The sequence below is a fragment of the Pteropus alecto genome, unplaced genomic scaffold (assembly GCF_000325575.1).
Source record: "Pteropus alecto unplaced genomic scaffold, ASM32557v1 scaffold146, whole genome shotgun sequence".
Classification (NCBI taxonomy): domain Eukaryota; kingdom Metazoa; phylum Chordata; class Mammalia; order Chiroptera; family Pteropodidae; genus Pteropus; species Pteropus alecto.
Window position 1 is genome coordinate 381,550 of NW_006442107.1, and position 24,531 is coordinate 406,080.

The 24,531-nt window shown below is 34.3% G+C and overlaps 3 protein-coding genes across 15 annotated transcripts in view; 1 reads left to right on the forward strand and 2 right to left on the reverse strand.

The window, feature by feature from the left end:
• Window positions 1-107, reverse strand: part of LOC102893853 (legumin J) — a 29,946-nt gene extending 29,839 nt beyond the window's left edge. For both annotated transcript variants that reach the window (XM_025038559.1, XM_015595659.2), the window contains exon 1: window positions 1-107. The gene's annotated coding sequence lies outside the window, so the exon portion shown is untranslated.
• CUNH18orf54 (chromosome unknown C18orf54 homolog) lies at window positions 40-23,469 on the reverse strand. 10 transcript variants are annotated; one of them, XM_025038557.1, is made up of 10 exons: window positions 23,256-23,469; window positions 22,496-22,582; window positions 21,507-21,679; window positions 20,769-21,097; window positions 18,974-19,759; window positions 18,515-18,665; window positions 15,821-15,923; window positions 12,926-13,057; window positions 11,541-11,611; window positions 40-161 (listed from the first exon to the last, which is right to left on the reverse strand). In XM_025038557.1, exons 4-10 carry the CDS (start codon window positions 21,049-21,051, stop codon window positions 158-160), a joined length of 1,530 nt encoding a protein of 509 aa, XP_024894325.1. In that variant the 5' UTR covers window positions 21,052-21,097; window positions 21,507-21,679; window positions 22,496-22,582; window positions 23,256-23,469; the 3' UTR covers window positions 40-157. The 10 variants fall into 10 exon arrangements, with proteins under 10 accessions (XP_024894325.1, XP_015451196.1, XP_024894324.1 ...); XM_015595710.2 differs by lacking the exon at window positions 40-161 and adding an exon at window positions 3,796-5,709 and having other exon boundaries at window positions 18,974-19,609; window positions 23,256-23,466; XM_025038556.1 differs by lacking the exon at window positions 40-161 and adding an exon at window positions 3,796-5,709 and having other exon boundaries at window positions 21,507-21,531; window positions 23,256-23,463.
• STARD6 (StAR related lipid transfer domain containing 6) overlaps window positions 17,060-24,531 on the forward strand; it is a 20,623-nt gene continuing 13,151 nt past the window's right edge. The window contains exons 1-2 of one of the 3 annotated variants that reach the window (XM_025038560.1): window positions 17,060-17,070; window positions 24,090-24,376. The gene's annotated coding sequence lies outside the window, so the exon portion shown is untranslated. Of the gene's footprint in view, window positions 17,071-23,606; window positions 23,861-24,089; window positions 24,377-24,531 lie in introns of those variants that run through there. The other 2 variants (XM_015595713.2, XM_006919889.3) reach the window with 2 other exon arrangements.

Below are 24,531 nucleotides of genomic sequence, written 5' to 3' on the forward strand. Positions count from 1 at the left end.
CTGGTTGTAGTGAAACTGTATCCATTTATATGTTTCCATCACTGAGTTCGTAAGAGTCACGCCTTCTTATTCAGCATCACCTCTCCCTCCCATACACTCCCTTCTCTTCCATTCAACTTCACACACATCTAGCACAGTGCCAGGAGCCAAATAAATGCTAGTTGAATGGAGTAATAAATTATTAAAATGCAGAGTCTCATTTTACTCTATGCATTTTGGACATTTGGTGCCACATTTTTGAAAAATGAAAACCATTTACCAAAAAAAAAAAAAAGACAAAGATAAATATGAGATGATGGATATATTAATGAGGGATATCTTTTCATAATGTATATAAAATAACCATTAGAAGAGCGATCTTGGCCAAGTGGGAAACGAAATGGACTGGCGCGTGAGGGAACAGCAGTTCAAATCACCATGATGTATACTTTAAAAATCTTACAATTGTCAATTATACCTCAATAAAGCTGAAAAAAATTAGCTAGAGGTGGCAGTGAGAAAAAAATAAAGTGGATGGATGTTAACTCTACTATTGTGGTGATCATTTCACAATGTATACAACTGTCAAATCATTTTTTTACACCGGAAACCAATATATGTCTATTATATCTCAATTGAAAAAGAAAAAAGTGTATATTCTACTTTTGCTATTAAGTAGGGCTCTGGATAATTTAAAAATATAAACACCAGAACACTGAAAGCTAGAGAAAACCCAAAAAGTGAGACAATAATAAAGAAACATAAAACTTTGCCCAAAGAAATAATTTAGAACCTAGAAACACTTAACCCAAAAGATGGAAGGGGCATTACTTTTGTTGGTTTCAATATTAGGAAGATTGAAATGTGCATGAGATTGTTTTGAAAGGCAAAATTAAGAGCAATATGTGGAATACACAGAAAAGCAAACTTACACAGAAAAGCAAACTGTGGCTTAATTGAAGCAAGAATCAAGCATACAAAACAAAGCACTTCAACTGCAGGAAACATGCCATTTCTAGAAACATTCCTAGAAAGCAAGTGGCCACCTTGATGAAAAGCAATGGAAGGAATACACTCTATTATCTCTGAGAGGATCATTTATATAATTCCAGAACACTTCTAACAGTCCCAGATTCCTAGTTCCCAACTATCGACTTTCGCAGTTATCAGATTCCTTAGATTTTGAAAAAGACCCAAGGTTTCTCACTGTGCCTGTTTTCTAAATGACCTGACATGTTTGCTATCTCACCTTTATGCCCACTTGGTTTGGACAGGCCACATCACATGCTGCAAAACAGGGAGGGCAGAGGTAGACAGGTGAGGCATTTTGTATTTCTCTTATGATGTTCTTTCCCACCAAAACCTTTCTAGAACCTGATCAGTTTCTGTGCCAGTTATCAACTTAGTCTCTCAGCTCCAAATTCACCATGAAGGGGCTCTCCTTCTGCTTTCTGGTAGCTGCACAATCAGTAAACAAGGTGGGTATGAAGACATCCGGCATATATGGTTCTACTTGACAACCCCCCGGACCAGGCCCAGGCTGGTGATCACTTTCCTTCCACCCAATGCAAATGCCTCATGCCCCAGGAGTCCTGCCAACACTGGAACTGTTCACCCCTGCATGCCCACATACCCTGTCACCAGCTGCAGCTTTCCTGAATCTTGGAGAGCAGCTTTCTGCTAACCTCGTGACTGAAGACCAACTCTGGTCTGGGTAAACAAGTAAACTATGCCATCCAGTGGGCTGCAACCACCTCTTCTTCAACAAGGTCTGAACCCAAATCCGAGGACCCCTCTTCCTTGTCTGTCCTTCCTTAGGTACTCCCCCTCAGCTCTGGGGTACCATATCAAGTTCTCATATCTCTTTTGTCATAGTTTAAAACTTTACGTTAAACTTCCCTTCTTTAAAATTACTGTGGGGTTTCTGTTTCTAGATCGGACCCAGACTGAGTTTCCCATCAAGCCAGGCTCAAAGAAGCAACAGAATGAAAACCAGCCACTGAAAGGTGTCCTAGACTTAGACTTAGAGCTAGATCTGTAACAGTTTATATCTGATAAAACATAAAATATATAAAAACTGAAATATCTTAGTTTTGAGGGCTCAAATGGTTAGAAAGCTTACACCTAAGTTATCAAAAATGCTTACACAAATGTTCGTTTTATTTGACAAAGAGCAGCAGCAACATCAAAAAGTAACCCTTCCAAAATAAAACAAGAAATAGCTAAATGAATGATAGGGGAAGGAAAAAGGAAAGCCAACCTACCAGAGTTTGGAAGGTTAGAATATTTAGAAAAGGAAATACAATACTCAGAGCTTAAAAAAAAAAAAAGGCAGAATAAGCTTTAGATAAGCAAAATGAAAGAAAATTGAGTGTTTCAAGTATGAGAAATAATATGCACAAAATATATATATTAAAAGTTTGGGAGAAACTGAGTAAAGCAACTTAGACACAGAAAACTTGCTGAAATAAACCAGTAAGGTGAGTGGTGTACAACAGTGTCTTGCAATGACCAGTCAGCCTGTCTTCAGTGGAAAGTTTGAAAGTGAGGGGAGGAATATTTAAAAGGCTGAAGGAGGCATTAGGAGGCAAATGGACTAGACTGTTAAGGTGATGAAGGATGGATAAGGTATATTTGTTACATTGTGATAAAAGTTACTACATCGTGAGAAAGGTTGTTATACAGACAGGTAAAGTCTAGGGTAAGGGTAATGTGGAATAAACTGGGGACAAAAAGCTAAGATTTTTTTAATTCAAAAAGGGAAAATGCTCTTAACCACAGATGACTATGAAGACGGAAAGAAAGGAAGCAGAGAGGTAGGAAAGGGATAATTTCAAATATCATAGAAAAAATATCTAACAATATAATCTGCTGTATACAGGGTGTTCAGGACTAGGCCTAAGTTTGCCCCACTCATTATGACAGGCACTACAACGCAACCCAACACATAACCACCTATGAAACAATCAACTGATAGATGGAATAGAATGATACAGCCTTTCACATCTGAAAAACCTTGGTTGTTTAGAAATTATCAATTTTATTGGCCTTTTGCTTCTCGTTTCCTTTCATACTACTGCCCTTTGACATGTTGACTTCATGTAGCACTTCCACAAAATAGGTTTCGAGACGGAGTGAAAAGTAAAAAAATGAAATAAAAATTCAGATCTATGAGTGATTCATGTATTCAAAATATAGGTAGGGGAAAAGAAATCTTGTCATGATTCATCTTCAGGCAACATTTTGGTATACCTATATGTAATTTAACAAGACATTATCCATAAACATTAAATACAAAAAAAGCCATTTATAAATTCCATCAAGAAATACATAACGAGAGACATGTAACTCAAACAGAAGACAGAGTTCCTCGAATTGGTCAGAAATCTTTATGAAGCGGAAATAAATAATTTTTGGAACTAGGTTTAAGTTTTTTCATACTTAATTAAAAAATTTTAAATATCTTATTAAAATATTCTTCTTTCTATTTAACATTTTTTAATATACCAAAAAAGAGAGATTAACGTTTTATATTTAAAATATTCTTCTATTTAACATTTTTTAATATACCAAAAAAGAAAGATTAACATTTTATATTCGCCATATTTTAAAAATCTAATTATTTGCATTATAGGCTTTAATTCCCAATTCAGCAGTCTCAATACCGTAGTCTCAGTTTTTTATCCCTGGAAATCTCAAAATAAAAAATACTAAAATATATAACATTTAATTAAATCAATTCTTTCATTTCTTGAACATTTATCATTTAGATTTTTTCTTAATTGACTCTCCTACGTATTTTTTAAAAGGCTGGAATTAATCATTTGTAAAATTTATTTACTTTTTAGGTTACAAATTAAACTTCCATATTTAACAGAAGGAAAATACTCCTTTGGTAAAAATAATCAAGTTTCTTAAAATATTAGTTATAACAAAATTTTAGAACAAGCTTATCCTATTTAGTATTGAAGATACGTTCTTACAAATCAGAGCACTAATCAAATCAGTGCTCTTCAGAGCCATATGGAATAATCTCTTTGGAGATGCTTTCTACACATATTACATATTATGTCTGGTCATCATATAATATATAACTAGAAATTTATTACCTGATGTCTTTATCTTCTCTGTCTTTAGAGTTTGTCTAACAGTGGACTTCACTAAGCCTGTAGCATGATCAACTCAGATCCACCTGATGTTCATCCACTTAAAAATCTGCATTTTTAACAGCTAGCCATATTTTAATTATCAAAGTAATGTCTTGTCTGATTGTATGCAAACTATTAACTGTGGAGAAGACTATAACCAGAAAATAGAATGTCCTGGGCAGAAATACCTCCACAGAGCAAATAAATCAAACTTATTGTCAGGTGACTCTCAAACTGGGCAAAAAGAACAGTATGATGACTCTCACTGTCCAAAAAAAAAAAAAAAAAAAGACAGGGTTCACACATACATTCTGTAACAAAGGCCTTATATAGTGCTTTAAATTTGGAGCGGGGCAGAAAGCAAATTTTTTGACTCAATGTACTTAGAAATTCCTATTTGACAATAAAACTACTCAGCAAAGATGCTGCCATTTGGGTAAAGTTAATTTGTAGCATTTGTATACACAGACATTCTTTAATTTTATCAGACTTTTTAATATGCTTCATTAGTCACATTTTATAATTTCTTAATTTTGCTTGTAAAGATGCTTCCTGCTTATTAGAAGTTCACTTGGTAGAAACTGTAGAATTATAGAGCTCTGTTCACTTCCTGGTAGAGACAAATTTTAAAGACTAAAGATGGCTTTAAAGAAAGTTCACCTCTCAAAAAATAGCTTCGAAATTGTGTTTTCTGATTTCCCATATTCATTTTCTTTTAGTTATAAAACTTCATAAAGCAAGTGGTCATAGTTTTTACTAGTTTGAGCTAACCCCAAAACTAAAATCTGAGAAATAATCTAATGTCAAAATATTAAATTCTAAATATCCCTCTCAAAAACATTTTGTAAACTGTCGAGTGTTATCAAAATTATGTTAGAGATTCAAAATCAAAGCATAATTAAATGAGGTTCTCTTGGATTAACAACATAATATTCCTGAACCACCCCCATTATTAAATTGTTATCCACAAATACAACAGATACTAAATACTTGATTTACGAAACTTAAAAGTACATACTTTTATATGGACAAGATACACCGTAACAAATATGATATTTCTTTAAGTTCCTTAAAAGTGGATTCAAATGTATCAAAAAGTCCATCTCACTTAAGAGATTTTGGATAGAAACCAGGAAGAGTTTTTTGATGGTCTGGAACCAGATGATAAAACAGCGAGGATGCTGAAGAAGGTTAAGTCTGTGTGAGCTTCAAGAACAGAAATCATCCATCTTTGAACATTAGACATCTGCTGGCCTGAAGACCAAAGTCAGACTGTAGGACAGACACAGTGCAGGTCCTTCCAGTTCACATTCTAGTATTTTGGCACAAAATGAGGATAAGTCACAAAACCTATGGATATTTTCAAGTTTGTTTGTATTTTAAATATATAATATTGAACCAATCAGAATAATATATGGCTTATAATTACTTTGTCGGTTTAAGCAATAGGAAAAAAATACATTTTTGTTCTGCGGTGACTATTCATTGGTTAGACTTTTATTTTCCTCTTCACATTTTCGGTGACTGTTTCCCACTGGTATCATCAACCAGGTCTCTCAGGCGAGATAAGTGGTGCAAAGCCCTTCATTAAAAAGTATAAAACATGTTATAAAGCGATATTAAGGATTGAATAGGCAATGCAGACAGCAAGAAATGGTAGTTACGTTGTTTATTAACTTCAAAATTAGTGTGAGGAATAAATGTATAGAATAACTTAACAAACTGAGAATTGTTCCCTTATAAAACCTTGAGAGCCAAATAATCAAGGGTTAAAATAATTCATCAATAATTCTACAAACATTTACTTTTAAAAAATTATATTGTTGACATTCAAGGTTTTCTTTTAAGTTTTGCCAAGTTCAAAAGAAATAATAGGAATCATTTGTATCACATTTAACATTTTTTTCATGTAATTTTCACAGGTCTATGAAATAATACCTTTTCTTTTGGTATTCTGTGTATATCATTTAAGAAATAAAGTACATAATTCATATTTAGCATGTACATTCAAGATAGCTAAAATTTTAAAAGATATCACTGAAGGATCAGTTACAGTTCTGAGGAAACCTCATTTTTATTGAGCATGCAGGAAACGAATGACAACTATGTTGAATAACGCAGTATTATACCGATAACCTGGTTTTTCTCTAAAATAAAGCTAACATTGTAAGTCAGGTACCAATGGAGAAAACTCAACCATCCCTCAAACAAATCAGGAAGAGAGAGCCCCTTAATTTTCCAGTATTCCTCTAAAAACACTGCTCCATTTCCTCTGCCCTATCCTTGATTCTCGAGGGACACTCAGAAAATGTCAGTTAATCAACCATATTTCAGATCTTTGATAAGAGACCAAGAAAAAGAGAAATAATAAAACAATGTGTGAAGTAATCTCTAATGGTTAATCTCTCAGGTAAGCTGAAGGGTAGTAACAAATAGACACCCTATTCTGCAGTCTCTAATGCAGGTTCAATAAATGTATATCAAATAAAATACATCTTCCACTTTACCCAGGACAAAGAGATGGAAGAAACTAGTAGTGTTAATTACTGCATTATATCTATTTCCCACGTCTCTCTCTTGGACACTTTTACTCAAATGTAATGAGAATAATCTGGATTCTGCCATCATTTTGATAACTTCAGTTAATTTTTGAGATTCTCATCTTCATTAACTGATAGTAACTGACCCAAAGTTACTAAGTAAACAGAGGTAAAATTAACTAGGTCTATCATTTCTACATCCTATAGTAACATCTCTCTACTTAAAGAATTATTTTCTTCCTACAGATACTAAGAGAAAAAAAGATAATTGGTAAATATACTTAGGATCATCCTTTTTCTTTTCAGGCTTATTATTTAACTACCTCTGATTCAAGAAAAAGAATGGCAAGTGGCTAGAATCTTATTTTATTGTTTATAATTTCAAGGACCATAGATCCCTTGAATTTAGAGGTTTATCAAATTTAATGAGGTAAAACAATCTCATCTTTATTTTTACTGAATGCTATTAAATTAGCATTTCTTTCCAGAGATTAGCAACAGGCCAAAATTGGTGACCTCATGCACCACAGAAATCAGAAAATTTTTCATATCTCATTATAGTGATTGCATGAATCTCAAAATTCTTTTATATTCATCACTATTTCAAAATTATAAAAGTTATATGATAGTTACAAAATTATAATAGGTATTAAACCCACTGCTAGAACACATATAATCTGTCTACAGTCCAAAAGTTCATAAGACATAACTGGCCAAAATCAGACAACTATAAACCTAGTTATTTATTCACTGAATAGTGAGGTCTCACTGGTGACTCATACATCAATCCTTTCCAATATTCCCATTCTCTAAACTGTCTGCTGATCAACACCATACCATGGTTTAATGCTTTTATTCAAGCTATGCAAAAGGTCTTCATAAAAATTATGTTTTTACAAAACAAATTTTAACTTACCTGTTATTTTAAATGTAGTTTTATTTTAAATGCATTAATAATCAGTTATTACTAATTAGAAATCTAATATTTTTATAACTATTATTCCATATAACTAGTTTCCTTTCTAATCCTATGTAGCTTATTTTATGCCTTTAAAAAACAATGTCATTGGAAGCAACTGAAGTGTCCTATGATAGATGACTGGCTAAAGAAACTATGGTACATATAGACAATGGATTATTTCTCAGCCATAAGAAGAGATGAAATACTGCCATTTGTGACAACATGGATAGACCTCGAGATAATCATGCTAAGCAAAATAAGCCAGACAGGAAAAGTTGAAAATCACATGCTATCACTTATATGTGGGAAATAAACCTAAAAGTAACAAATGAACAGGACAGAGACTCATGGACATGGACTATAGACTAGTGGTTACCAGAGAGTAGGGGAGGAGGCGGGTAAACGGGTAAAGGGGGTCAAATATGTGGTGACATAAAGAAATCTAACTATGAGAGATGAACACACAGTGTAAACATATATATGCCTTACTGTTAAAGTGTACAGATGAAACTTATTGGGTTTTGTTAACCAATGACATCATAAAAAAAATAATTTAAAAAAAAATGTCGGGGAGAAAGGAGAAGAGAGGAGGGGAAGGGTGTGATATGAAGGGAAGGAATAAAAAAACTAAATAGAAATGAAATCTTCAGTTCCCTACCCCTTTACCTCCACAACACAATCAGCTGGCAGTTCCTTTCATTTAACTTCTACCTGTCCTGCTGAGAATTAAACAATCTACTTAGAAAAAAGAGGCTATCAAAATTGATCACAATTTCAAAGGTACGTGTAGGGTGAAGTGGAGGATAAAATTGTAGAAGGAAATTATTCTTGATTTCTTCTCTAAAAGTGAAAAAACAGGCTAACTGGGTAAACACTAATTTAAGGGTTATATTACAACGCTGAGTAATCATTCACCTTAAAAACAGAAAAAGAAACTCATTTCTTGTGATACTGTATCTATTGGTGAGCACTAAGTACATACAAATCAGTCCATAGAAATTCAATAACAAACTGATTATATAAAGGCAATTTAGCTAAATTTTAATTTACTCACTGATACATTTTTGCGTTTGGTTTCCTAGTGCCTTTAGTACTGCTCTACTGACTACTCTCTTAAATACTGTGTTTACTGGTCTATATACCATTTAGTATCCAGGAAGAACTGAATAACAGGCTTTTGAGAACAAACTGCCTACCACTCCACAGAATTAAAAAAAGTATGAGTACATTAAATTAAAAAAAAATTGTTGCTTTAGGATCATGTTTTATAAGTATGAGAGATAATTCTATGTATCTCTAATACAGAATGAAGAGCAGAAAATTAAACAGGAAAAAAGCTGATAAAAAGGACAACTTTATAGCTATCACTAAGTTTTGTTTTCACAGTATGGCCTTTAGTATTAAGAATTACAAAAATCTTACACATTCATTTCCAAATTATACACTCAACATAGCCAAATACAAATTATTTTTGGATGACTGATGATTTTACAATCGTCTATTACTGCTCACTTTTATGGTATAAGCAATATGCTATTGCTCATTCTTCAAGCCAGCCTTGGCAGAATAACTGATGGCTTACATGCAATAATAAAAGATTCTACAAAGGCCCTTGCTCAAAACTACATTTTTTTCATATGCTTAAAGATGACAAATTTCTCTTATGGAGATTTCAGTTAATAAGTTTTTGTTGAGTTCCTAATATATAAATGCTAAGTATTACAGGGATACGGAACAGTAACAATCTGATTCTACTAAAAGCAAAATCCCTCTGGAAAAAGTAACATTCTAAGCTGCTATCAGTCATTTATACCTCACGCCCAATGAGACTTCCTAGAGAGCAGTTATTTTTAATGGGAGAATATAAGAAAACTGAGTGTCCAAGGGAGTAAGAAAAACCTGTATTAAGAGCTTAGAGTTTCCCAAGGCAAATGAAAGATATTTTAAAATTGGTTAGTAATTCAAACTGTTAAAAACACACAAAAACTGTCATTTGAGACATGAGGAGAGCCATAATAGGACTTTTACCTAGGAAAGGTTATTAAAGCACCTAAGGTATAACCTATAACATCTGAAGAAGTTGAGTCCATTTATCTTTAAATATGCAAAGATGATCACCTAACCAGAACATTTTGCAGTCTAGTAAGAGGAATTCTGAGACTGAATTGATTTTAAGTTGTCCTTAAAAAAATGTCAATCGACAGATGGAAAATAATGAAAAAATGTACTAACATTCTTTTTTGTAAGTCTAAACTGATTTCATAACATTACAAATGTCTTACTGATAATACTTTTGAAATGCAAAGTAAAGAAAGGCATGTTAAGACTGTTTCAGCTAACCTAACAGAATCAGCACTAAAAGCCATCTAACAAAACATAAATCTTACTCTACAAAAATGGCGTTCTCTATGTAGGCAAGATTACTGAGTGTCTAAGCTATACAAAAGTTAGTACTATTAAAAAAAGTCTAGCAAATGGTAAAAGCACCTACAATCAATATCAATTTTTGTGATGATTTAATTAAAGTTCAGTGTTTATTTTCTAGGATATGCACTTAACTCAGAAAACACAGTTAAGTCTGTGATAGGAGTTCGATAGCAACACTTTTAAAAACCATGGAAAGCTTGAGGTCATCTACTTTAAATTTTAAAACAGAATGAGATCTTTATCCTAGAGAATCAATTAAGGTACTGTACCTAGTCTAAATGGATAATGCACCACTACCATTAATGAGAGAGGTGTCAGGAAAACAGGTTGCAGAATCAGATTGTCCAGTTTGAATCCCAGTGCTACCTCTTACTGGCTATGTAACCTTGCAAAAGTTACGTTGTTACTTGATATTTTTATTACCATTATCTGTATTATGAAAATAACAGTACTTAGCTCATAGGGTTGTAAAGAGTACATGAATTACATTCAAAAACATTTAGAACACTAACATTTGGTAAATGTTCAATAAATGTTACTGTCTTTATTCACTGACTTCTACAACGTATGGGACACTATACCCAAATACTATGGCAAGCTACCCATTATGTCTACCCAGATTATAAATCATGTAATGGAGCGGGGAGATCGCACAGATATGTTTTTTAAACTATGGAAACTATAAATGTATATGTATATATCGTGGCAATTAATCATAAGTTTACATGTCTAATGTTTTACTTTTCTACACTTTCATTAGATAAGCAAATTCTGGAGACAAAAAGGTAGACAGTATTTGTTTAGCCCCACTTACAGCCAAATTAAATAGAGTTACAAGAGTAAAAAAATTTTAACCTTAGCATTTCTAAGCTCGGTATATCATCTCCTGAGGACGCTTCATATTCACACAACCAAACTCATAAACAAATACTCTTCCCTTCTGCCCATAAGGAAAGACTTGTACTCTTCCCCATTTTTTAATGTAAAATAATATAAGAAATAAGTGGACTAACACCCTTAGGGGCATTGAGACCTATCTCTATGTCCAGGATGTTATATATACTTCAGATTTCTGTGGCGATATGTCTAATAATGACACATGTATGATTATTATATTTATTCTAGAGTGAATATAGAAGAACACATTTCATGAATAAGTGGTTCTTCCAGGATATCCACACCAATACGATCTCAAATTGTTGCTGTCGTTTAGAAATGAAAGGAGAATATCTTTAAGCCATTCACATTCATTATATTTTAGGTGTCTAAGGTTATCTCATTAGGTCCTACGAGCATTTTAAACAGGAAATAGCAGAAGTTTAAGAGAAAACTTCAGGATTAAACAATAAGTTTCTAGAAGCTTAAATATAACTACTATATCCTTAAAACTTATTTCCATCCTGCAACCTTCTAATTTCAATCAAAGGGATAAATAAAACAAATTTGTATCCATAACATATTCAGAAATTAGTAGAAAATACTTACTTTTGAAGTGACCTAGTAATAGGAACCATGCTTTCCCTCAATTGTAATTTAGAGAAATCGTCTTCTGAAACCTATTATTAAAAACACCAAATACAACAAAATATTGAAAATGTCATATAATTATAAACTTAAATGTTATTTAATATATTTAAAAGAACATTAAAAAACATTGCCTTCACTTCCAAGGAAATAATTCTAGCAAATAATTTTCAGTAAAGCAGTAAATATTTTTATTTGCTCTTTATTCTAAAAATACTACAGCTACTACTCAGATTCATCTTTCAATTGTCCTAAAGTATGCTTCTAAATGTATGTCTAATGAATATCAAATCTTGGCTTGGAATTATGACTTTACTAAAGTAGGTATGTCTCAATAACGTTTAAAAGGGGAGGGAAAAGAAGGTTGGATTACGCACTGTATGTTAAAGTTATGATCATTAAAATGTAAAGAAAAAAATTAAAAAATACAACTTAAATGAGCAGGCTGTGATAGTTCCCAAAAGCTGATCCACTCATTTGTAATTAATATGGAATTTTATAAAGCTCTACTAAACAACAACAACAAAATGTCAATAAAGCATGTTCAAGGTATCATTATTTTTAAATAATAATTAAGTTTTAATAATTTGTTAATAAGGTATTTATTAAGTTTTCATCAGCTACCAAGCACTATAATAAGTACTTAAATAATGTCTCAATTTCTCAACAACCTTGCTTTAAAAAAGAGAAAACTGAAACTAAAAAGGTACAAACATTGCACTTGCTAGAAAGTGGCAGAATTAGAATTTACAATCGGATTTGGGAGAATATAAACTCTATATTCATAAACACTATACTACTGTGAAGAAAATTCAATCCTTATGGAATAGTAGCCCAAAGCAGAAACAGATTTCTGAATTCCTAAGAAACACATAGACATACAATGGTTTTAAAATAAAACTTTACATAACTGTATTCAAAAGTCAGTAAATACATAGTAATAAAATTAAACTTCAGATGACATAGGTATGTGAAGAATCTAATGTTGGAAAAGGTTTTCCACATCTCCCCAATTATAAATACAAGTTGGACTATACAGAATAATTTTGTAGGGCATTAAAAAACCAATTCTTAAAATCCTTTCACACTGTAGTTGTAATATCATTATATCAAAATAAGATGTACTTTTAACAATAAACCAAATAAAACAATCCATTCAGGGCTATACAACTGCAGAAATCTAATAGTATTTGAGTAAATTACTTTCTGAAAAAAATAGTCCAACTCTATAACATGTATTATGTGGCATGCTTATTAACACAAAACTAGAGGCCAAACCAAAAAAGATCTAGAAAGAAAACTTATCTCTTCACATATCTCAATTCATACATCAAGTTTGTGCTTACTTGCTTAATTTCTCCTGTTGGCTCTGTGGTTTTATTCTGATTAAAACTTTCTTGTACTGCTTGAAGATTAAATAACATTTGCTTCAAGGCTTCAACGGGGCCATAATGTTTCCCTCCAGAAAGGGTACAGCTCTAAGGTTAAAACAGATGAATGATTAACTATCCAAAGTCAGGAGCAACAAGTTATATTCTGTATTATTTTTCCCCAATATGAAATTAATACAAAAATCTGAACAATGTATATCAATAAAATGTTTTTAAAAATTGAAATGATATGTAACTCATCACCTCCCTTTTCCCAGTCCCCAGAAGTAGTTACTTAGAGACAGTCATTAACAGGTTGGCATAGTCTTTCTAGTCTTTGCTCTTCTAAAATGGATAGTACATGTTTACATTTGCATGCATTCATTTAGTACATTTAAAATCTTAGATTTTCAGAACTGAAAGGTCCCCAGAGCAAGTAAGCCAACATGCTCTTTTCAGGTGTGTAAATGAAACTGGTATCAGCTGAGCAAGCACTAGAATTTCAAATATTGTTCTCTGCACCCTTTTAAATGTTATCACACAAAGAATGCTGGTTTTCCACTTATTCGTGGGCCACACATTCCCTGCTACCTATAAATCACTCATACCTCAATTATCACTGATCTTACCTGCATCCAAAGAAAGCAACAACACTTAGCCACAAAAGTGAGTTGCTGTGTCCTGATAACTATCCACAAAGGGGCAAATAGGCCACTTGAAATGTCTGTTATTTAACATATTTCAGCATAGACAATATAGTATAATATAATACTATTTAAACTTCAAGTCTAGAAGTTGTTAACTAGCATTAAGAATATTAGAAGTGGGCTCTCACTGGTGAAGAGATTCAAAGTTAAGTACAATGCCTAAAAACTTTTTAAAAACACTCTCCACAGCTATACAAACAGGGTTTAGGAAACAAATGATGTGAAAATGTAAAATGATGCAGATGCTGTAAAAAAATGGTACGAAAATTCCTCAGAAAATTAAGCACAGAATTACCGTACGATCCTGCAATTCCCCTTCTGGTTATAAACCCAAAGAAGTGAAAGCAGAGACTCAAACGGATTTCTGTACACTCACGTCATAGCAGCATTATTCACAATAGCAAAAAGGTGGACACAACCCAAGTGTCCATCAGCAGATGACTAAGTGAACAAAACATGGCACATACATATAATGGATTATTATTCGGTCTAAGAAAGGAAGGAAATTTTGACACAATACAACATGGATGAACCTTGAAGACATTCTCCTAAGTAAAATAAGCCAGTTGCGAGGACAAATATATGATTCCTGTTATATGATGCTATGGATTGAATTGTGTCCCCAGATTTCATGTTGGAGCTCTAAACTCGAATGTAGCTGTATTTGAAGACAGGACTATATGAGGGTAAAGTTAAATGAGGTCTTAAAGGTGGGCCTTTGATACCATAGGTTTAGTGTCCTTATAAGAAGAGACACCAGAGAGTTTGAAGAAAGGTCACTTAAGGACACAGTGAGAATGCAGCCATCAACAAGCCAGGAAGAAAAAAATTCACCAGGATAGAATTAGCCAGCTCCTTAATCTCCAGAACTGTTAAGAAATAAAATTCTGTTTAAACCACCCAGCCTATGGTATTTTGTTATGGCAGCCTGAGCAAACTAAGACACAGAGCTTCCTAAAATAGTCAAATTCACAGAGACAGAAAGTAGGATCATGCTGGCCAGAGGCTGAGGGGAAGGAAGAATGGGAGTCAGTGTTTGATGGGTACAGAATTTCATTTAAAGAAGACAAAATTCTAGAGATGGATAGATAGTGGTGATGGCTGCACAACAATGTAAGGGTACTTATTACACAGAACTGTATACTTAAAAATGGTTACAATAGTAAATTTTATGTACATTTTATCAAAAATTTTAAAAAAAGAAATGGAGCATAACAATCCAGTTAGGCTTATACTCCCATACCCTTGGAGACAGCACCTGAGGCATCTCGAAATGATCTGCATCCAGCCACTGGTTTAGAAGAATTTCTGGTTACTTGATGACAAACTTAAGGATTACAAAAGCCTGCCTCTGGAATATGCTGTCTGCCTTAACTGAACTTTTCATGCAAAATAGTGATCAGAATACCAAAAAAAGAAAACCGCAGAACAGATTATATGAGCTGTTTTGTGCCATTCACTAATGAATGTTTAATAAGTGTTATTAAACATTTGTATGTCTGACAGAATGTTACAGAATCTCATATAGAGCTCTCAGGTCAGATCTATTCTGACAGCCTCTACTTTCTCTAATAAATTTCACTAGAAGAAAACAGAAATTTTATTAAATTTTTTAGCTAATTTTTATTTTGAATGTTCACCCTCTCAAATCTTCCATATGTTAAGATCCCAAAAGTATTATTTTAATATTTAACACTATGGCTTATATTTCTAAATCAAATTATATATCATTTCTTATGTGTATATATGCACATTTATACTTTATTTTGGGGGTTACTTGCAAGATTCACATATTCTGATTTTGTAAATTGGATAATTGCCCTATTTTAAATTACAGAAATTTATAGCTGTACCTTAGAAAAACAACTCTCAATAATCAACTGCCCTATGGAAGAATATAATTTACTCTATCATGGTCTGTTTTATGTTTTCCAGAAAAAAAAAAATGGAATAACAATTTAGGCTCTGTAGAGTTCAATCCCAGGTCCCTCTACTTTAGAACACTAAAATAATCAAAAATTCTAGGAATGATAGTTGCATGAATGTGTGTTGGAAAAGAAGGGATTTGGACCATTTTTTATTTTGTAATATGCAAAGAACTTAGAAATCGATATCTACCTATTAGTAATCTTTCAATAAGTTAAAAAGATTTAGCTTCACCCACCTGCTTATCATTATTTAAAAAGTCTTCGAGGTACCCTTTCGCACACTTTGCCATTGAAGCTTGTTGAAGACTATCACCAGAGTTAACAGGAACAGGAGATTTGCTAAACAGGATTGAAGATACAAGAAAGCAATTAGTTCCCAACTTAAAAAAATTAGATAGTATATAACTGAATGGTTATCATTTAAGTACAAATAGTCACCAAAAACTAACCATTATAGATATGATTCATATTAATGTTGCTTGGTAATTCACTCATCTCTCTAAACTGGTGTCAGAGATAACCTTCCCTATCACCTTGCTTCTTCTTTAAAGCTTTAAGGAAAAACTATAAAGAAATTGAAGACAATAGTCTTCCACTAAACAAGTAAGCCTTCAACTACAGGCCGTGCTCCAAAAACTCACTTATTTGAAATAAGCAGTACATTTTTCCAATTAAACACTGTTACCCAATAATAATACTCATACCCCCCACAAATTTAGAAGATTTTCTACTGGGATGGCAGTTATATGGATGCTCTTCCACGTCAAAGCAACAAGACAGACTTCTCTCTCCCTCCAGAACTAGCATTAACATACAGGACAAATTAGGGTGACAAAAGAGTCAATTTTGAAATTCAAATTCCTGAGTTCACATCCCAATCCCACTCACTACATGACCTTACCTACTTATTTATCTCAACTTTAATTTCTACATTTGTAATCCATTTATCTCATAGAAGTATTGCATAAATTAACTCTAAGTAACTGGTACCTTAAATAGGTGCTCAATAAATGTTAATTTCTTTCTTGATGTTCAAGAAGTAGTGGAAAAAAGGGCATACCCAGCGAAAGAAATTTTCCCAAAACCAAATTCTATTTGTCACAGAGAATAAACTTATTCTATCCCTCTTTTATATATGAGATGTTTCTAATTCAAGTACTCAGATATCTAAGAATATTTTTATAACATTTAAATGTCACAATGCTAATTTTTTTCTTAATTAGCAGCATTTCATTATTGACTCATTTGATTTTGTAATTCACTATGAGCTTTTTATCACTCCTAAGTAGTCTTTTTCTCTCATTCTTTACCAAAAGAGTTTGTACATCCACCCACCATCACCAAAAGCATTTACCTGATTATTTAAGATAGGTGCTGGGTACCTAGGGATTCATTATATTATTCTTTATATTATTCATTATATTATTCTTATCTGGTTGTGGTTATGTTCGATCTTTTAGTATAATACTACCTTGAGTACTTCCAGGTTGATTTTGATTTTTATGACAGATTGATAATAATTTCCCAATGTCACATTGAGGCCAGGTATATTCCTTCTTCTCACATACTCATCACTATATGAATTAAATCCTCTAAAAATCAACTACTGTTTGCAAGGTACTGGGCCAAATTATTGATGATGATAATCATACTAGTCAGAAGTTACATTATCTAATTACAAAACACATTAAATGCATTCGAAAATTTTACTCTTAACCATCTCTGGTATTTGCTTGCCCACTGTGGTTCCAATTGAAAACAAAAGTATTGCAGTTATGATACTTTACAAATACACCGACCGACTAATATAAGAAATAAAAAATAAAAAAGATAAATGTAAGAATTAAATGGGTTATTGACCTATTTGAAAAAGATATTATTGAACCAACAACTGAGAAATGAAGCTAAACAAAGAAAAAAAATATTCTGGATAATCACCACCACTATTACAATTTACAAGAGAGATCATTATATGTCAGAAACTATTCTAAGTACCTTATATTTATTTTCTCATCAATTGTAATCTTCACAGCCCCAAAGTAGAAGAACTTGAAAAAGGTCTTGTACAAAGAAATTGTATAAATTAGACATAACTTGTACAAGGTCTCAGCAAGAAAGTGAGAGCTGGGATTCCTAACCAGTATCATAGTCAGTGTCCATATTAAAAAAAAAAAAAAAAAAAAATTAACTGAGAATCAAAAAAAAAAATCCAGGAATTAATAAACTCCATCTATAACAAAATTAAAGTTTAGACAACTGAAATTAATAAATACCAGAACCTAAGGCAGGATATAGGGTTACCAAGAATGCATTTCTGATGAGTCTAGATATAATAACATCACTAAAAAAATTTTTCTATCTAACCAATACTCCGCGCTTACACTCGGTTATTTAGGTGAATAGTTTTTAAATTATTCAGAGAAACTATGTCATAGAAAGGTTAAGCACACAAATGAAAACAATCAGTATAAATATTATACAGCAGACCATATGAAAAATAGACCATCATTTAAGGAAAATGACTGAGAGTAAAATGTAAAAGAAAAAAAATGAATAATTCTAATATATGGAGAAAATACAGAGAAAAAATAAAAGGTAACAAGAATTTCATAGTACTCCTACATCTACAAAATAATTGCTTTACTTCTAATTCTTATTAAACATGTATCAACATTTTACAGTGCAACAAAAGGGACATGTAACAAAGACAAAAGTTACATAATGTACCTAAAGCTTTGAAACATTACACCACCTTGTGGTAACAAGTGAAAAAATGCAATATAAAGCAAAGAAACACTGAACATTACCTTCTATAGAATTACCATGTTATTATCATTGCTAATTATCATTAAATTATTTTTAAAAATAAATTAGATGTTCACATATTTATCATTTGGAAAACTAAAGTTTTTCCATTATAACTTACTTACAAAGTAACAGGAATATTTTCCCATGATCTTTCTGCTTCAAGTTTATCTAATGAACAAGGGCTGTCATCCTGTTTCATAGACTTTGGTAATTCTTCAGTACAATGCTCTAGATTTTTCTTGGCCTTCAGGATAAGCAATTCAATTTTGTCACCTGTTTTAAAAAATTACATTAATTCTTTAAGGAAAAAAAGCGAAGAACAGCAAAATCTCACAAAGTCAACTAGAATTCAGATAATTTGGAATAATACATATCTTTAACAGCAAATTGTTAAAATGTGACATTTCAAAAGAAGGGGAGTAAAGACATTTTCTAGTCACAAAATGCTACAGAAATGAAGACCATTAATTCAAAACAGAAGTATCAACTGATCATTACATCAAGAACATAAAATCTCCTAGATATTCAGTCAAATTTACAGCATTTTCTTTAGTTCTAAAAAAACAAAACAAAACAATTACCACTGAATGGCTTTTTGGATTGTCCTGGGAGAAGTGGATTCTCACATTGACACTGGCTATGTGCAGAATCATATTTATATTCATTAACTAATCCTTTATCACCACTCAAAAAATTTGAAATGTTTGAGGGTTCAAAAGAATAATCAAAACAATCTAATTTACTCATAAGCCGAGAAGTTCTTTGTGCCTGATAACTATGTCTAGTGGAACACTGATCTTCTTTAAATATTTTATAAATCCTTGGACTATTTGTGTCAGATAGCAAGTCTTGATTGTGAAGCCAGACTGGGTATTTGAAATCAGGTATACTAGTTATTCCTGAAACATTAAGATCAGATTTCTGGCCAGTGAGCCATCTTGGATAATTCTTTTCAAGACTGTTCTCTGAACTGTGTTTAAAAGATGATTTCTTGGGAAAAGATAAAGGTGGTTCAGAAATGCATTTATTAGTCTTATTCACAAGTTTTGGGTTTTTTAGCCTACCACATTGCTTTCCATTTATATTTGTGTATACAACAGGAGTAACTAAGTTATTCCTGCCCATGGCAGAGGGTTCTTGAAAATTGTGTCTCTTTTCAGTGTCCGATGAACTCAGCTTTCCAATGCATTTCTTGTTCTTCTTGCCAATTCGGTGACCTGGTCCAATATAAGCAAAAGAAAATGATCCATCTGCCGGAAGTTTTAAGAGATCATCAGTTGTTAGGCTAATGGAGTCTATGTCATTAATAGTCTGTCTTCTATAAGGTAAGGACAAGGAGCTTTTTTGGTGATCAAAATTTTCAAAAGCTGAAAAACAAAGCATAGTTCTGTTTATCTTCCTGTATCACATATAAAAATACTTCACAATATTCAATAGTAAATGAGGATTAAGAATTTTAGAATCATTTTTGCCACTTTCCCTTTATCTTCACTAAAGCTTTAAAGTATAAAAGGTATAGATTGACAAACTAGGATGTGCTTTTTTCCCCTCACATCTCAATTTGTTTGAACTAATTTCTACACTTTTCTCTCCAACCTCCTATATTTTCCCATGTTTTTTAATTTACTGTTTCTTCAACATTTTTCATCTAGACATACCCAACACACACTAATACACTCACATTAATATTGTTTATTCAATACTGGCTGCAACACAGGAAAAAAAATATATGATTAAACTAGGTAGAAAATAATTTGCTTTCTTGCCTACTAACTCTGCAGCAGCATTAACACAGAGAACAGCTGTTCTAATTCTCTTCTGGAATATAGTGCCTACACCCTTCTTCTAAGAGTTGAATGCAAACTTTCCATGCAAGGGCTATTCCGTAAGTGTTTAGTAACTGGGTTACTAACATGCATTTTCCAAACTTGTCTTCATAAAAGCATTTTCAAGAAAAACATCTTATAAAATACACATCAGGAAGTCTAATATAGTCCTATTCCATCAATTGGAATTGATCAAGTATAAACTCAGAGAAACTGAGATTTATTGAAAATCATTTAGCTAGTTAATAAAAGCTGGAACCACCAAGTCAATGAATGCTCTTTGCATTATGCTATCATAAAATGGCTTAAGAGTTTAGGATCAGCCACCTGCTATTATTAGTTATATTCATCAGCTTCCCGCCAAAGACAAAAGGGGATCTTAGCTGAAAATCCCCGAGAACCAGAGAATTACAGAATCATTTAGGAAAAATATCCAGACCTCAACTTTATAAGTCATTTTTACATTAAAAGAATACCAACCAAAGCATCTAGTTTTCCAAGATTAAATGCTTTAAGTCAGTGGACAAAAAAGCAAAGAATAAAAACATACCATTGTTTGGTTTATAATTATACTTGGTGAATTCTGGCATATTAGTATAACATTTTTCAATGTTAATCTTTCCAGTGCTTGCACCAGGATACATTTGGCTTAGATCAAAATCTTCTATATAGGCCTGTAGAGCCTGAGATGCAGAACTGTACAGTTTATCCTTATACTGAAAAGAGCCATCAGGGTCAGAGGAATTACTACGACTCAGGCTGCAGCTGGCCAGCAGAGATGATACTGAAGATTCCTGAGAACAAACTCTGTGTTTTGTATTTAATTTTGCCATGGCTTCCTCAGAATGCTTTATTTCTGTTCATTTCTCTTAGAAACAACTGTAATACAAAAAAACAAAAGGTTAAGGTGCCAACTAAAAGGAATAATGGCCACATACAGAAAAATTACTAAATATGTAAACTTTTTATAATTTTCTTTAAAGAATAAAATCCATTATCTATATATCTTTTTAGACAAAACATATTATGGATTTTCTATTATTTTAATTACTGTGAATTCTTTCATCGATTTAGAAAACATTAATTGAGCATTTACTATGTGCCTGGAATTATGTATACGAAAATTATTTGAGAATATAGCTAGAAAGGACCAAGGAAATAGTCCTCACATTTTTTTAAACTCCTAAAAAACTACCAATATACAGTCTTTTCTTATGGTGACATAATCTATGACATCACAATACCTAACATTCCCCTATACAGAATATTTTTAAATTCATAAGCTTACCGTCATGCACTACAGATGGCAGGTGCTCCATAAATGTTTAAAGGCATCAAATGAGGTATTATGAACAGGAAAGAACAGTGGAGAATATCTACTTTCAAAATTGTAAATGCTGAGATGTAACTTTAGACAACCCTTTCACCGCCAAGGTCTTGGGAGAACAAAACAATATCTATCTATAAAGAAACTACAAGTCACACCATAAAATGAGCTACCAAAATGTTCTTTTCCTAAAATAACATTGTTAATAATAATTTTCTAACCTTCATTTTTGGTACTGCCCTATTTTCCATTCTTATGTGAAAGAGAGTCAGCCCTCTTCTCTTTTAAAAGATACTTAATTAGGAAATTGACAATGTATTCATTTTACTGTCTTCCATTATTAAAATGGAGAGAATTTCTGTTTACCTTAATGTAGCAATAATAGGTTCTATATTTGAAAACCTAAGAAATAACAGAATGAACAGTCACTACCTCAGTACATGACATTCTTTTAAAATTAAATCAATAGATGTTATTAACCAATGTCACTCCAATAAACTTAATATAGATGAATTATTTTTTTAAATGGCTAGAGTAAGCCAGTTTTGTCCTTTCTTTACCCAACTCACTAATGATGTTTAAATTTTCTCAAGTAAATATTGCTTGGATAATAAGCTTGACCAAACGTTTTCTCCCTTATTCAAACACAGTACAGGTGTTTGATTTTACAAAACTGAAAAACAAAAACAAAACCCTAAAAGGTGAAGCTGCTGGATTACGGTTCTCAGTAAGGAGGTAATAACATTTATTTTAATTCACAGGAGGCAAAAAGAAAATCTACAACTGAACTTTAATTGTGGAAAGTTTCCAAAAGTATACAAATGTAGAAAAAAATTTATAAGCCCCTATGCACCCATCACCCTGCTTCAAACAATTACCAACATACCCAAACTTTTTATCCACCCACTTCTCCCACAGGGTTATTTAGAAGCAAATCCCACGTATCTTACCATTTCTTCAGTAACCGTTCGTATCCGCCAAAAGAAATACATCACTCCGAATAGAACGTTAAACGACTGGCAAGAAATTTCAACTACCTTTGATTAAAAAAGAGAATGTTCAGTGTTACATAACCAATGGGAAGAGCTCACAGGAAATTAAGAACTACTCTTAGTAATAATAGCTCTGTGATTTATTATAAAACTGAACATCTGTCTAGTGTACAAGAAAAAGAATCAATAAACTGGAAAACGAAGCTTGATGGCACCCCTGCACCACAGCATCTTGTCCCCTCCCGGGCGCTGGTTTCAAACCTGCCGCCCTCCTTTAGGAAACACCCTCCCCCTGGGGACCTAGCTGCCTGGCAGAGAGTCAGACACAGATTCCTCAGAAACCATTCATCAGGTTGCGTTGGCGTCACCGTGAGCAGACGGTCCCCAAAGCCCAAGCCCCCTCCCTCTTCGCCCGTTACAATCGACACCGCAAGTCCCCTCAGGCCCAGGACAGGTCCCCTCTGCCCCGTTCCGCGACCCTCCCACGCCCGGGAGCCCTGCCCTAAAGTTGCCCTCTAGCCGCAGAGCTCTCCCTCCCGCAAGAGACGTTTTCTCCTTCCCTGCCCTCCCGCAAGAGACGTCTTCTCCTCAACGCTCTCCCTCCCGCAAGAGACGTCTTCTCCTTCCCTGCCCGCACCCTTCCTTCAGCCTTTCCCTTGGGCTGTCAAAGGATGCGACGCCCCCTCGAAAACACACCCCCTTTTCCGGCCGAACTCACCCACGAAGGTCCAAAAAGAAATAAAAACGCACACTTCCACAACTCCCCACCAAACGCTCGGGCCCGTCACCGGACGGGATACGCGACAAAGCATCCCCGCCCCGGACACAGCAGCGTTTCAGGATCTGCTCGCTCGCAGCTTCCTCCGCCGTCACAGCGGAGCGCTACGCCCGCGCTGGCTTTCAAACCAACGCGACCGGCGCGGGCTGGCAGTGCGCATGCGTGGTGCCCCGACGCCGGGGGTGAGGGGCGGGAGGAAGGTGTCAGCCAGACGCGGGGCGAGGGCCGGAGGGGTCACGGGACGCTGCGGGCGTCAGGTCGCACTGCCTGCCAAAGAGCGTGGTTTCTCCCTCCTCACCTTTCCGGGGTGGGGCTTCCGGACTACTTCCGCGGCGCTGCCACGCACGCGGGCCACGCACGCGGCCCCGCCCCGCGTCACAGCTGTTCCCCGCCGCTCTGCGCAGATGGCGGGCTGATCCTCGGGCTGGTTCCCGTGGCTGTCGCGGGGGGGAGGGTAGGGGGACCGGGTGGGGAAGGAGACTTGGGACGCTTGCGACTGACATTTCAGTTGCCTAAATCGAGCTTCACCTCCCCAGTCCTTCCAGGTGAGCTCGGCCTCCCGGCTTTCACAGCACCTCCCCTGGGCTAAGACACGATCTCTGCTGGGGTTCGGCTCCCCCAACCGCTTCCTTTCCTCCTTCCTCAGTGCCTTCCCCATTTCTTCCCTCCTGGGCTTCCCACCAGTTCCTCACACTCAAATGACATGCAGGATGGGAAGAGGGAGTTTGGCCAGGGATGAGATTTAACAAACGCCTTGGGGACCTTAATTTCCAGGAAGAATGGCAGTAACCCAGCACGGATTGGGGACCCGGTCAGGCATCCCAAAATGAGGGAGATAATACAAACAGATGTAAAGACCCACTAACAACATGTGTGAACCCGTCTACAAAGCTGGGTCAGGATATGAGGTGCGAAGAATCCGGTTTCAATCAAGTGGTGTATCAAAAAAAGATGCCATCTCAGCATTGGTTTACGTTTATTTTCCACTGACCCAGTGGGTGAAGATATCCTTGATTACTCCACCTGAAAATGTTCCAGGTCACCCGATGTTACATCACCAGGTAATACAACTCTAGCCTTGCTGTTTGTTCTTCTTTTCACCCTTTGTAGCCCACTAAACTTAAGCTTCCCCTTTTTCTTAGTAAACGAAAAAGTCCAAAAGCTATAAAATTCAGCTGAGTGGTTCAATAAAACATGTTTATTGGGGCAGTAAGTG